At 42.9% G+C, this 15240-nt stretch overlaps 1 protein-coding gene across 2 annotated transcripts in view; it reads right to left on the bottom strand.

Moving 5' to 3' along the window:
* Positions 1–2484: 2484 nt before the first annotated feature.
* Positions 2485–15240, bottom strand: part of POLE4 (DNA polymerase epsilon 4, accessory subunit) — a 182126-nt gene continuing 169370 nt past the window's right edge. The window contains exon 4 of one of the 2 annotated variants that reach the window (XM_069649674.1): positions 2485–2961. In XM_069649674.1, the coding sequence (XP_069505775.1) occupies positions 2948–2961 (14 nt within the window). In that variant the 3' untranslated portion in view covers positions 2485–2947. Of the gene's footprint in view, positions 2962–5185; positions 5417–15240 lie in introns of those variants that run through there. The other variant, XM_069649673.1, reaches the window with a different exon arrangement.

A 15240-nucleotide genomic window follows, 5' to 3' on the forward strand; every position in this document is an offset into this window, starting at 1 on the left:
TTTTATTTTTATAACTTTCTTTATTGGGTTTTCAGCAAAATTAAACAGAAAACATTATGACCATGCACCGGTCTTCAGAAACCAAGCCTCCCCCCGGCCCCTCATCCCCCCCCTCTTCTCGCAGTCTCTTCCTGTATTCTGCCAAGTGGTCGGCTGTGATGTCAGGGGTTACGGGTCCGATTGTTGTGTTGCATTTGATGGTATTGTCTCAATATCTGGTGGTTGATTGTGGCTTAGCGTTGGAGACAAATTCTGTGACAGCGCCTCCTCGTCTGTTGTCATTAGATAAGATATGTAGAGGCCCCAGATGTCTGGGGGGAGGGCGTGCAGCGGTAATGTCCTAATTTAACTGGACTCGACGTCTTGACAGTACGTGACGTCTCGTAGCCATTGTTGTGTACTAGGTGGTGGACCTCACCCCCAGTTGCACGCTATTCGTCTGCGTGCCAGGACAAGCAGTAGGTTCGTTAATTTTCTGGCATTGTCGGGCAGTTGGTTGGTTAGGCTCAGCAGGATCAGCATTGGGTCGGGGCTCAATTGAATCCCGATTATTGCTGAGATTTTTTCTAGTACACATTTCCACAATGCTGCTATTTCGGGGCATGACCATTCGAGGTGGACGAAGTCTGCCTCTGGGTATCCGCACCGGGTACATGCAGCGGATATCGTTCTCTGGGTATGTAATTTTGCTGGGGTATAGTACGTTTGGTGGACGTAGTTGAAGTGCATTTGTTTGTATCTGGTATTTATTGCAACTTTCTTGGTGAGTCTTAGTACATATGCCTAGTCCTCTTCGGATATTGTAGTATTTAGGGACCTTTCCCATCGTCTTCTGGAGTTTGGGCAGCGTGATGGTTTTTCGGCCAGTAAGGCTTTGTAGATGTTTGCGACTAGACGGCCTTCTCCTTGTGCTTGTAGTGCGCCATGCAGCAGTGGCCAGGTTGGGGGTTGAAGTGGGAAGGTAGGCATCACGATTTGTAAGGTGTGTCGGATCCTGTAGTAGATAAAGTTATCTAAGGCGTTGTTACAGCCCTTTTCACGAGCTTGTTGCATGGTCGGGAATGTTCCATCTGGAAAAAGGTTGCCCAGCGTGTTCATTTGTTATTTTTTTGTCCATTGTTGGAATACTTTTTCTGATGTGATTGGGATTCCCGGTATGCTTCTCACTGGGAGGAGAGGGGAATATCTGGATTGGATTCCGCTTCTTTTGGCTATTTTTTTTCCAGATTGCATAAGTCATATACGTAGTGTTCATTAGTGTTGAGGGTTGTTGTTGGTCACCAAAGATGATCACTTGGAGGAGGTGGAGAGCCCTCTCGATCTGTATGTGGGGTTGGATGAATTGTACGGCGTACTAGTGGCTGAGGTATTGTGCCTATGTGCCCAGTAGTAGCTCTCTGTCTGGGAGGACAAGTATGCCCTGTGTTACGGGGAGAATCATGGTATTATGAGCTACTCTGGCAACTTTACCTGCCCAGATTAGGTCAAGAATCATAGTCCTGATTCGATTTAGAAGCTGCTGTGGCAGTATTAAGGTGATGTTCGTGAAAAGATAGAGTAGTTTAGGAAGGATCACCATTTTTGTCAGGGATACTCTGCCCCAGAGTGTGAGTGGGAGCGTTTTCCATCTGTTTATTTCGCTTTGGATTGTATCTAGTGTGTTTTCACAGTTATCCTGCATGATGTCAGCGCTGGACAAGTGGCAAGTATAACATGATTAATCATTTAAAGTCCAACATGTTTTCTTGACCCATGCAATCATAGTAGGATCTTTCAGGTCACTTCTCAGAAGCGACCTAATGTCATTGAAATGGAGGTCATAACGCTGCAAACCTGATTGCCTCAGCACTATTGCAAACTGCACGCCACATATCCGAATTACAATCTTACCTCGGTGCCCATACTCTCCTCTATTGTCATGTGGTCCAGCCATCCGTACTGTGAGCACATTTGAACACAACAGATTTTTACACCGGCTAATGGAGTTCCATAGCACTTGACCCCATACTCGTTACCAATTTGTTAGTCACAGTTTTTGCACCCATTTTATTTTAAAAGTTGTTACAGGGGGTGTATTACCCGTATTACCCAATTTGACCGAAGCTGATTTGATCGTGCTGGATTTGATCGAATTTTTGGGTGACCGATTTTGCCACAAATATATGTGGGGGTTGGGCTTAGGGTAATAATTACTATTGGGTGTTTGGGAGGGGAGGTTGCGGGGGGTCTCCCCAGCATATATTTGCAGCAAAAACTACCAAAAAAGAAAAAAACATTGGCTCAATTCCACCAGAATCAAATTAGCTCAAACAAATCACACAGATCCATTTGAAATTGCTAACATGAAAGATAAAAACACTGGTTCAGCTGAACGAATCATAATTTACTTCAGGCTCGTCGCTACAGAGTGCTACTCAAAACACAATAGATCCGTCCTAAAAAATCAAGTACAGTTGCTCCCAAGAACAGGACAAGTCTGAAAAGTTAATTTATTTCTTTTTATTTTCATCTTAATTTACTTATTTTTAGCAAAATATTCAAACTGCAGAATTGTTACTCTGCAAACTAGGGGCATGACCATTTTTCCAAATATCAGATTAGATCTTCTCCCAAAGAATAAACTATTCTTTATTTTTTTTAATATAAAAATATGTTTGTCTCACTCGTTAATATGTTGAAAAGTACATAATGTAGGGTTCTTCAAAATTCTTGGTTATATACTGAACATTGAATAAAAAGAAGGGAAGACTGAACATATTGACAGACCAATTTCTTGCTTGTGTGAGCCATCATTTAAACAATGCAGTGTTGCACTATGAGTTTTTGGTAAAATGCACATTTGAACTTTATTTTACAATGTAAACATCCAACTAAAGCTTATAAATTATCTTAAACAGTTGCTTCTTGTGTTTTCTTCGCACATGATGCTCTTTAAAGTTCGGCTACTTCAATCCAATGTTCCTAAAAGAAGAAACATAACATTACAATCCAAAGCACAGCGTTAGTTGCGATATTTTAGCAGACATGTAAATCACAGGTATTTCGAAATAAATCCTTAGAAAACTAATAGCAATGTTGTGCTCACTGAGTGTTCCATTAGAAGTAGCTCAAAGGGAACACAACGTCAGTAAAATCCAAGTGCACTGCTGAGATCTTGCAACAATAAAGGAGAATGGGCCTCATTACAAGTTTGTTGGTATCTCGGCAGTAAATCTGCTGAAATACCACCAAACAGATTTACTGCTATCACCACTTGGTCCAGCAGAATTACCACCATATTCCAAGTGGTGGTAGGCGGTGCGAGTCCCCATTTCTTGTAGTCCATGGGTATTTCGGCAGAATTTACCACTGGTGGTAATTCTGCCGGCAGGTAATTCCACTGATTTGTCCTTTTTTGGCTGTAAAGCAGTGGAATTACCTTCAGCATTCTGCAAGAGGTTTACCCTAAGTGTTACCTCCAAACCAGTAGTTTGGTCGTGTGGTAATGCAGAAATAATGCAGTGGTAACTGCGATACCACTGAATTACCACCGTTTTGGACCATATCGCTTAACTCATAATGAGGCCCAATGAACCAACCCACCACATAGGAACCCTGCTTGCCATGAAAACCAGGTTTAACTCGTTCAGAATAGTGAGGCATTTTGAATAAAATGATTGTTTCATCAATCCCGGGCAATACCCATTCTCCCAATAAATGAGCTATCAAGCCTAATACTTATGTGAGGGTAGGCGAGGACAGCAGGTGAAGTCCAACCATTTAAGAGTAGCATTTTAACGCTCGTTTATTAAGTGAATACAATACAAATAGAGGTTTTAGACAGTTGTAAAAAAAAAAATAAAAAAAAAAAATAAAAGGCCAGGAGCTTCTTCGAATTCTCCAATATTGCCAACCTGTCCCCAGACTGCTCACGTCTAGCAACCTGTAGCAGCATGCTTTATTTCCCACCAACAGCTCATACGCCTCTGAGACAATAACTACATCATGAAACATACACGCACCAACTCATACAATTCCAAAGTGTGGCGGTCTGGAATGACACCAAAGTATCATCTTTGTGGCATGTCCCAGGCTAATAGATCTCGCCCTCTATGCACATGTATTTTAATACCGCAGGGGTGTGCATACCCCTGGCCCAAAATCATCCTAAAATGTACCAGCAGTAACTAATACACTACCCTACCATGCTCCTCACTATTTCCCCCTGTGATGTACTCATCCCATCTCAACCCTGTTCTCTGCCCTCAAAGTATGCAGTAATCATCATGACATACACAGATCAGCTTTTACAATAAATGCACACACTAACCAATGGGAGCATCAGCATTATGTTCAGAGAAACAACAGAAATACAAGGAATCAGGGGCTAAAGGCCATTTGGCACCTAGCACAGGCAACAGCAAGTTTTCACCGATGTAAAGCCATCACAAATAGATGAACTTGGCCTCAGGTTCCAGGTACCCTTACCCTTTGCCAGCTATCGCAAACCCTGGGAGTACTATTATTTATAAGGTACTGAGATACTCGCATCATTTGGCAGATATTTCTATCATATACGAAGTATTGTTATCAAAAGGCCAGGTACAAGCACCATTTCTAGGTTTTCTTATCAAACGCCCAGGTACTCACAAAATTAACGGCTACAGCTCTTAAAGTCCAGGTGGACAACTTGACTTTGACATTTGGCCATCTCCACGTGGTAAGTTCGAGCCCTGACAGGAACTCGCAACATCATCCTTCTGAAGATATTAAATTGACTACTACTAAACTGGGAAAAACGAACAGCTATTTTTAAACAGTTTTTAGAAGGAGGAATGGTAGATTCAATTATGTTCAATTAGTACACTTAACAAAAGTACGATACTAGTAAGCTCAGTATAGTGAGTTTGTAGGGTAATGACAAATCAGATTAGGTGCATTTAGCACAGCGAAAGAAGTTTCAATATGTTAAACATACACAGCAAACCCAGTAATGGCAGTTATAAGTGAGCTCAGAACAGCGAGGTCAGATTCCAGTATGCCCCTTTGGCACAGTGAAGCCAAGGTGGACAGGCAATTTACTCTGTGAAGGGCCTGCGGTTTCCTTTCATTGAAATGTCTTACCCTTTACCCTCCCAACGGGTCAGAATTCATAAAGAAAGAAAAAAAAAAGAACATCTTGTGACAATGAGACAAACAGTCGGTGTTAAAGTGAAAATTAAAGCTTGTCTTTATTCAGACTCAATAAGTTTGACAACCAAGTCAATAACTCAAAGTCCTTTCTAAATAATTTCCTTCTTGAAGTTCTACTTGTTGACCAAAGTTTTCTCCGTTTCTCCTGTAGGGCACAGCATAAGGACCTCTTTCCAACCTTTTCTTCTTAGTCCTCATACGCCCAGGTGCTTCCTGTAGCTCCTGACTCCACGTCTGGTCCGATCTGTGAAGAGAACAAGAATGAGCACACCATGTCATACTTTCAGGTTCCTTATATAGGCAGCACTTAACTGTTCAATCGGCGTCTACTTCTGGCCACAGACCATAAGAACCCTCCTAAGCCCTGCCCCCCTTTTCCTGGGAGTACGGCGTCTGATGTGTTCCTGCGGCTGGGTCTAGTAACCCCCTCCCGTTGCCCCGGTAAGTATCGAGTGAGGGAAGGTATGGTTTGTATTTCCTTGTTTTTTTAAGATCTTTATGTTTTATGCTCCTTTGTGGCCGGCCATCAGAACTGTGTGCTTCCTCACTGCATTGCGGTCTCCCCTCGACCGCTCCGCGGTCGGACATCCTGCCGCCATACAGTGTTTTCGCAGCTCGGCCTTCAGCTCGAGCCTTCCCCTCCCTCCGTCCTCCGGGGTCTGTGTTCAACACGCGGCATCCCTCCAACCGTGACCGGCAGTCCGCTTCCTCATGCCGTGAGCCCTGGAACACCCCTCGGCATGCTTGCTCGCACAGCCACGGAGCCGCCACTCGGCACTGCATCGGCTGCTCGCGGATACAATGTTCGCACTGCAGCGTTCCCTGTCCAAACTCCCCCTCCCTCACGGGTACGGCGGCAACTGGTCTCTCCATGGGCTGCCCCTGCCATTCCTCCAAGGAAGGTTCTGTCATGCTCCGCTGGCCACGGCAAACTGGGTCTCGGTTTGGTGGGCTCCCCCATCCCTTCTCTGCGCTGGCCGTGGTACGTTCCTTTTCTCTGTTTTCTTTTGGTGTTGTAGCCTCGCCTCCACCGTCCTTGCGTTTTTCATAGGGGAACAAGCTGACTTCTCCACCGTCCCTGGAAGTTTCCCAAGGGTATGGGTTGTTCACGTCTTCACACATCTATTCAGACTAAATAAAGGGGAGATTTCCATTTCAGTATGCTCGAAAATAATATAAGTTTGCTAAGCTGTATTTTATGTATGGGTTTTGTTAAGCATAATCTATTATTACTATTTGGTATTTGACTTCAGAGTTTTTGCAAGTACTTCACACTGCCTCAACTCGTTATATGGGGAAATGGGATACAAAGCAGGGGTGGACTGGCCTACAGGGAACTCTGGAGATTGCACCCTGGGCCCCTTTTGTGTGGTTACCCATTTTATTTCCAGATGTTCTCATAGGAAAAGGGTTGGGCTTGCTGAAAATGTGCAATATGGGGGCCACTTTGGAAATTATCTCTAGGGCATTTTTGGGTCTCAGTCCAGGATAAAATTTTACTTCTTACCCATAAATACCTGTAAATAAAAAGCGTTATTACCAATTTCGATGCTCTCTTTTTGTTAATAAGGGGGATATCCTTGCCTAGGCTAAAACCTCCAACCCTCAAGCTGCACATAGTTTTCTCTGTTAGGTTGGCCGTTTACTGACATTTTCTAAAGCTCTTTCTTGAAGCCAATGTGTGACTTCTAAAATGTTGCAGTGGCTTTCCAGGAAAAGTTGATGGTTGCCCAGAATGTTTTAAGAGCGGGGAAAGGCAGTAAATGAATTGGTATGTGTTTCAGTGAAACGTTCTCAAACGGAGAAATGATTAAGTACTGAGCCGACGTAGGCAGCCTAAGAGTCCTTAAGTACCAAAACAAGAGAACATTCGGTTTCTTGTATGCACTGTGTTAATGGGAGAGGATATTAGAAATATGCTAATACACACAATATATTTCTAGCATACTATTCAACATGCCTACGAAACAACATTTTCTGCTTTGAAGAAAACTCTTGGAAATGTATAAAGTCGAGCAGCCAGAATTGTGTACCGACCCCTTCTGGAAATTCTGAAGCGTTACGGGCTGAATTTTCACCCGTACATGGATGATACACAGATTTTCATTTGAGTTGCCAACTTTGAGGAAGCACTTAATCGACAAGGGCAGTGCCTGGAAGAAGTAAGTGGCTGGATGTCGAAAAACCACTTACAGCTCAATGCTTCAAAGACTGAGCTGATTCTGTTTGGGCCAAGGCACTTGTTGAATATTGCAAAGAACTTACCTATTCCTTTGCTTTTGGGCAAAAACCTTAAATTCGCATATAAAGCAAAAATGTGCGCTGCATCTGGCAGAAGGACCTTGGGGTTGAAGCCCAGGTTGGAGCCAAGATTAAAGTGGTACATTTTGTTTTGAGATTGCTGCGTAAAGTGCTTTCCTACATACCCACGGAAGATAAGGCTCCCATAAGTGGGCACTGGTTAAGGTGGGAGCCTTAACCAGTGCCCACTTAGACTATTGTAATAGCCAATTGATGGGCATTCCTGCTAAACAGCTTCAACGATTTTAGAAGGCACAGAATGCAGCAGTCAGATTGATATTTAAGTTGAAGAAAACGGCTCAGGTATCTTCATTTTGCCGTGAGTTGCACTGGGTTTCAATTGAAGACCGTATCAGCATCGTCTTCAAGTGTGTAAATGGTATCGCCCCCTAATATATGAGGGAGCTAATTCAGTTAGATCATCCGGAAAGGCAGCTCAGCTCCAGTGATTGTCAGCTGTTGGTTATCCCTTACTCAGTTTACAAGTCACGGGGCGATAGAGGATTTGCTGTCTTTGGCCCAAAGCTGTGGAATACTCTGCCATTGAAGTGAGGACTATGAGCTCGCTTTCTCAGTTTCGTCGAGCACTAAAGACCTTGCTGTTCAAATAAACATCTGTCCATAGCATGAGGGTTTGGTATGACTTGTTATATCTCTTATTTCATGATTGTCTTCTGCGCCACTATACAGTTTATTCTGTTCTGTGCGCATTATAAATTTTAAAAAAATCAAAATTCAAATCAACACCACGCACATTAGAGGACATAGGTGTTATTAGTGGATGCGATTCAATTTCAGACTAGATCAAAGAGTGATTGAAAACCAAAGTGCTTTGAGAGGCTCAATAATGTATACACCACCCGTACATACAAGCTGGTATTGAGTCGAGTACAGCATGACAAACATTGTTCCCCATATTTATGTGAAAAATGACTACCACATTACTGTGGGAGTAGTGTTTCCATCATGATATATTCGACTTCGAGCTGGTAAAGAGCATTTCTGTAACACGCCTTTTACAGAGCATTTACTGCTGTAAACCATCCATCTCTTGTGAAAGAAAACCGGACAGCCTAAAGGCAAAGTATTCTGGTAGATGGGATGATGCTTTACAGCAATGGTCTACAACCTGTGGATCTCCAGATATTTTGGACTACGACATGCATGATCATTTACTATGCTGGATGGGGCTGATAGAAGTTGTAGTCCAAAACATCTGGGGATTCAAAGGTTGCAGACCCCTGCCATACAGGAATGCGTCAGGAGGCAGTCAAGTAGATTGCCGTTGAGAACACATTTTGTGACAAAACAGGGAACATATATGCTCCTTCTGACTTGCTCTCTCTAAACAAGTTGAGCAGATTTATAAGCCTTATGCAATGTTAAAAAAATAGATATAGTCAGGGGCGGTGTTGCAACGGTAATGGGGTGACAAGGGCACATTTGCTTTGTTTTTATTGGGGGGTGTTTTGTGCATTCTTCCAATAAGGTTTTGCCTTACATGTCCATGTCAGGGTCATACAATATCTGTTCGGTTGACTGCTCAGCTGGAAGGAAAAAAAAACAGGCCACATGATGTTTGTATTTTTACACCAAGTGTGGAGTCTGCTGGAGTTGCCACATTTTCTGTTTCTGTTTCCATTGAGGAGGAGCCTAACTGACTCTACATAACCCACACCGGGTCACGGAGTGTGGAGGTAGAGTGTGGAGTCTGCTGGATAAGCGGAAGCCGGAACCAGCAGGTAAGAAAATAAACTGAGGAATGCATGCATGTTGCCCGTGTCGGCAATTTGTCTCTAAACCAACTGAACTGTTAGCCTCCCTTTGATCCCTACCAGCAAAGAACTGATTGAGCCGCAACACGCCTCCTACTAACTTCTAAACGGTTACTCCGGGCGAGTGTCAGGCGTGTGGGGACTGCAGGACTCTGTCCTTTGACCCCACAAGCCCCTGACCACCCTCCACCCCAGTCCCTGCTCCGTATTTAGCGGCCTACCTCGTTTGTCAGCAGCCCCTCATCTGTCCTCGATTCCGCCCGCCGGCGATGCGGGTTGACTGTGCCCCATTGCGAAGAGTGAAAGAAAAGGAAAGAACATAGTCGGCTGCGTCACGGACAGATCTGCCTACACTGCACGCGACCGCGAGATCTCTGCGAACCGAGGCGCGTCTGTTGCCGAACGCCTTGGAGCTCTGCCTCGAAAACACTCAGCCACTGGGCAAATAGCTTGCGGGCTATCCAGAGCTCTGGAGATGCGTTACAGTAAACATGCCAGAAAGTCATGAAGAAACACCACATAACAAGCACCCGCACAAAAGATGAGAATGAAAATAATGGGTGAGATGCGCATTTCGGCCCGCAACACCATGCAGTTAAATGACATGAATAATTCGATGAACGCACAAACTAATCCCGGTCCCAAAGACCTCGACACAGACTCAACTGAATGTCCCATTGAGAAAGGAGAAAATCCTCGAACTGTACCGCATGAAAGCCATCACAGGGGCAACAACATGAGCTCCCCAGCCCTGATTAAAGCACAGGCCAGCAAAGAAAAATCAACACTTATCTGAATCAGTGGAAACCAATGAAGAAGCCAAGATAATAGACAACAGAAGAACACATCCTGAGAAAAAATGCTCGAATACCTACAGCAGGACCCATCTCACAAAAAGAGAGAGGCATGAATGCCAAGATGCAATGGAAAAACCAATTTGAAAGCTCGAGATAATCTTACCATAATGCGACGAGAGCCCTTCCCCTTAATGCAAAATGCATGGAGCGCTTATCACTTGATTTGACCGAAATTGAAGCCCTGATCGAGCTACAAGAAATAAACAGGAAGAACAAGCGGTGAACAAACCAAGCTGACTAACCCACCATTAAAATGGAGACAAGCACTCCCATGGACTCCTCAATAACCAGTCCAAACCAAATGACGAATTTAGACATAGTCAAAGACAAGAAGGCATGCAGGAATGATGCAAACAAATGTACATGCGCTGTAAACACAGTTGAACATCGTGAGTCCATTGCGACCAACATGGTCGATTTACAAAATATGTTGATGGCAGTAACGACCCAAACGATGATCCTGTACATAAAGCTACAAGAACTGAACACTGAATCTTCTAGAGAGCACACTATGCTATTAGGCTCAATTTATGCCAAACAAAAGAGCCTTGAAGCACTAAGCACCAAGATTCAAGAACGCCTTACTATAGAAGCAGAAACCAGCTATACTTGGCAGCAACTTTTAGGTGACATTGCAAGACAAGACAGAACCAGAACGGACAAAGCACTACTAATTGAAGCACTAATTACCATAACATCGTTGTCCAAAACGAACACTCAAGCAGAAGTAAAGGCGCCAAAATCACCTACACACAGATACAGGGACAAGGGAACCCAAACAATAAACCAGACAAAGAAGCCAACCTTTTTAAATCAAGACAAAATCCCAACAGAGAACAAGAACCCTGACCTGGAAACAATGTTAATTGACTTAACATCTGATGTTCCATCTAGCGAAGTGGAAAAAGTGATGTCCATTTGAACGGTCGGACAAAACCCAGAAAGCACTATGTTTAAAGGAAAACAAAAAAAAGGGAATCAAAACTATAGTATTTTTGAGCAACACCACCAAAGTTGTTCACCCCAAACAAAAACCAAAAATACAAAAAAATCAAATCAAAAAACTACACAGAGGTTCCAGAGCATTTCTTAGAAATTTGCTCCATAGCGCAAATGAAAATAAAAAAGCCACGCATGCACAACCCTTAGAAACAAGAATTGACTAAACCAAAGCAAACCCCTAAGACCATCAAAATCCCCAAGCCAAAAAATAAATAAAAGTGCCACCTCGAATTAACACGGCAACAAAGCCTGTGAGACTAGAAGACAACGACCAAGGAAATTAACCTCTCAACATATTCAATAAAGGAATCTGAGCATGATGAGAATGAAAATACTGACCGACAAGAAGTACAAACAAACACGTTGTCGATGATCATATTAGACTGTTATGAGGAAACCATTCCAGGATCACACATAACTATCATGCGAAGAAATTTCAGGCGCAGAACTAAGCTCCGTAAACCAATCTTTAACCTCAACGCTACTAGAGATGTCTACAGAGGAACAAAGCATAAAGATAGACGACCAAGCATGACACAATCAAGAAAATACAAGCTTGAACGAACAAAATACATCTCTAGTCTGTCCTCAATTTGTAGATTCATTCCAAAGGACTCAGGGCTATCTATTGATATTAGAAAGAAGATTAAACTGAGACATGAAATTAATTATGAACAGAAACAACACGCTCCGTCTATTCCAGGCAATACCCAATCTAAGAACTCTCACCACTAAAGACCTGAAAATAATTGAATTTATCGATGACAAAAGTCTGGACAAAATTTGGATCCATTGTCACTCTGCAGAAACTTTGAGGAAAATTGAATCTTGCAGGAAAGAGAATGCTCCTGGGATTCGAACTGACCACAGAAGAATGTACCGACCAAAAACAAGTGGATATTTCCTACTCGAATGACCAAGGAAGCAGTTGAATGTATTCAGAAATCAGCAGCTTTGATAGCCTTGAAAGCAGCGTGAACCAAGACAGACACAAGAGTATTAATAACGAAAGTAATAAAATCCTTGACAACCATTCTGACCATCATCATCGGACCAGAGGAGAACATAATAGGAGGGGATGAAACTAAACCCCCTTTTGGCGAGACTTCGGTTCATCAAATACCTACAACGAATCGCATGACAAAACGCCACAATAACAACGAACTATAGACAATGAACAACTGGTGACACTTTGTTCATGGAACACACAGAGACACTCCCATTTATTCCATAATGAGCATGTTGACCTGAATCAAGCCAATAGTATATGTCTTCAAGAGACATGGCTCAGAGCCCCCAACCTGTGAAGGTTATTTCACACAGACGAACCCTGCAATTACAAGAACGATAGGCAGACCATCGGCTGGACTTCTCACTCTTATCAAACAGGATCTACCATACGAAGTCATACAATACACAAACATAGGTTGTTGGGCTCAAAACACGATTCTTAAAAAGCGATTGCCAACAATGCAAGGAAAGACCGAAAAGTACCCCTGTCCACCCGCAAACCACCTCAGCATAACGAACATGTACTGGAACCCGAGAAAACAAGAGGATGATTACTTAATAGATACAGTCCTATCTGTAATTGACAACATCACACAGAAATATGAACGGATAGAACATATTATATGTGGTGATTTCAACTTCCATCTCTATGACGAGGAAGGAAACAAAGTAGAAGAACATCTGTTTGAACACTGAGCTCAAAGATGGTCAACAGAGACAAGCAACTGGAATTTCGATCGTCCTGATGCAGTAAACAGAGATACGGCTAAGCCCACACCAACCTGGTCGTATGGAAATAAGAAGTCAATAGTAGATTACTTTTACGCAACAAAAGGAATCTCTAAATCAATCAAGGACGTGGTAAACATATTCAGCACTTTCAGCGATCAATACATTTTGAAGTGTACATGGGAATTAAATGGCTCCTGTCCAGGAAGAATAAACATTCCAGCTATGACGTTGAATCCAAGAATGAACCGTCTCAAGATATCTCAAGACAAAACAAAAATCTGACGCAAACATTTAAGAATTCAGAGTTCAAATTGATGATCGTCCCGAAAGATCACCAACTCCCTATGCACAAATATACCTAGAACAAGTCGATCGCCGAAAAAAAAGAAAAGAAAATTACTGTGAAGAAAGCCCAATACGACCCCCCCTAATAAAAAAAAAATAAAATACATTTAGCTAAACAAAAATAGGTTAAAAAATGCAAAAATGATACAAGAAAAAACCAAAAACATGATGGACATTCTTAAAAACAACAATACCCAACGCTTGTGGGTGCTGCTAAAACCAAACTCGAGCTCAAAGGATTCCATGATAGTTGATGTCCCGGAAGCCGCCTGGATTACCTACTTCACGGAGTTATATAAAGAAAGAACACCAATCATGGAATTCACGGAAAAAATACCAACCTCAAATGAAATGAGATGGAAAATCACCTACAAGATCAAAGACCTTGGAAACTTGATTCAGAAACTCAATGCATCGAGGGCTCCCGGCCCCGACAGCCTATCAAATGCGACCCTCAAAAAGATTCCAAAAATCTGGGCTGCCTTTTGTGGAGCAATCATCGATCTAATCAATCGCATCAAAAGAATACCAGCATCATGGCAACTGGCAACAATAATCCCCATATACAAACAGGGCTCAACAAAAGATCCAGTTAATTACCGTCCTCTGGCCTTACTGGACCCTTTGGGGAAAATATTCGCCAATCATCTTTTAACAAAGCTACGTGCCTGGTTGAAGCAGACAAACCATCAGGCGGTACGTCAAACCGGATTCGTTTGAAACGTAGGTACGGGCATCAATCTGCTAATAATGAATCCATTGAAACACAAAGCCGACAAGTCAAGAATCCAAACATACGTTGCATATGTGGATTTAAGCATTGCATTTGATAAAATCAACCAAGATCTCCTATGGGCGAAATTGGAGCTGTGGGGCTTCCCCAAAGATATACTAGAGCTGATAAAGATTCTCTACTCTAACACCAAAATACAGGTGAGAATGTCGTCCGACGGAATTGTAACCAATGAAATCAACACATGACACGGCTTAAAGCAAGGATGCCTACTTGCTGCTACATTATTTAATCTGTTTACGCCTGATTACGAGCAAAGCATCCATACACTCAGCATAATCCTTCCTAAACTCAACACCAAAGCTGTACCATTCTTAATATATGCTGACAACATCATACTTCTAGTAAAAACACCTCGAGGTCTGCAAATGGTTCTTAATAATATGCTAGACTATATGGATCACAACGAACTGTCAAACATTAAAAAAACGAAAATCATGACGTTAACCCGGAAAACACAAAAGAAACAGAAACTCCCCGTATTCTACCTTCAAAAACAAAAACTGGAACTGGTCGTAACCTACAAATATCTAGGAATCTGGATTAATCAATCCACGAGCGAACTCCCCTGGGTACTCCATTTGAAATCAAAAGCCAAAGCCTTGGCCAGACAGGGTCTAACAATCCACTGAAAATTTGCCAAATTTTCACTCCAGCCTGTCCTAGCGTTTTACAAACAAAAAGCGACGGCCATATCATATGGAGGAGAATCCTTGATCAACATGGACCAAGCAATATGGATACAACTCGAGGCCATCTTTTGGTGGAAAATCCTCGCTCTCCCACACTCAAAACCCATGCCACAAATATGCTATGAGCTAGGCCTGCAATCTTTACAGTCAATTGTCATGTGAAAAACCCTTCACACTTACCGAAAATTGAACAGCGAAGATAACATTCCGGCACTAGACATACTAAGAACTTCAGATTTGAAGTCTAACAACATAACGCTGCCAAAATGGAGAGAAGCAGTAGATAATATATATGCTTAGAAAAGGACATTCCCCTTGACATGTTGATAAAAGGGCGCAGGGCGCGCGATCCGCGGGCAGCAATGCCACCGGATCAATACAGATCCGTTTGTGACGCAGGGGGAGGAGGGGGCTGCTTACTAGGTAAGTGGCCCCCCTCCCCCAGTGGCCCCAAGGCATGGGGCCACAGCGCCAGAGACCCCTGGGGGCAGATAATCACTGCCCCCAGGGGTGAAAATAAAATAAAACCAACATAACAAAAAATCGAGGGGAGGTGGGTG

The sequence above is a fragment of the Ambystoma mexicanum genome, chromosome 1p (genome assembly GCF_040938575.1).
Source record: "Ambystoma mexicanum isolate Mex_15411 chromosome 1p, UKY_AmexF1_1, whole genome shotgun sequence".
In the NCBI taxonomy this organism is placed as follows: domain Eukaryota; kingdom Metazoa; phylum Chordata; class Amphibia; order Caudata; family Ambystomatidae; genus Ambystoma; species Ambystoma mexicanum.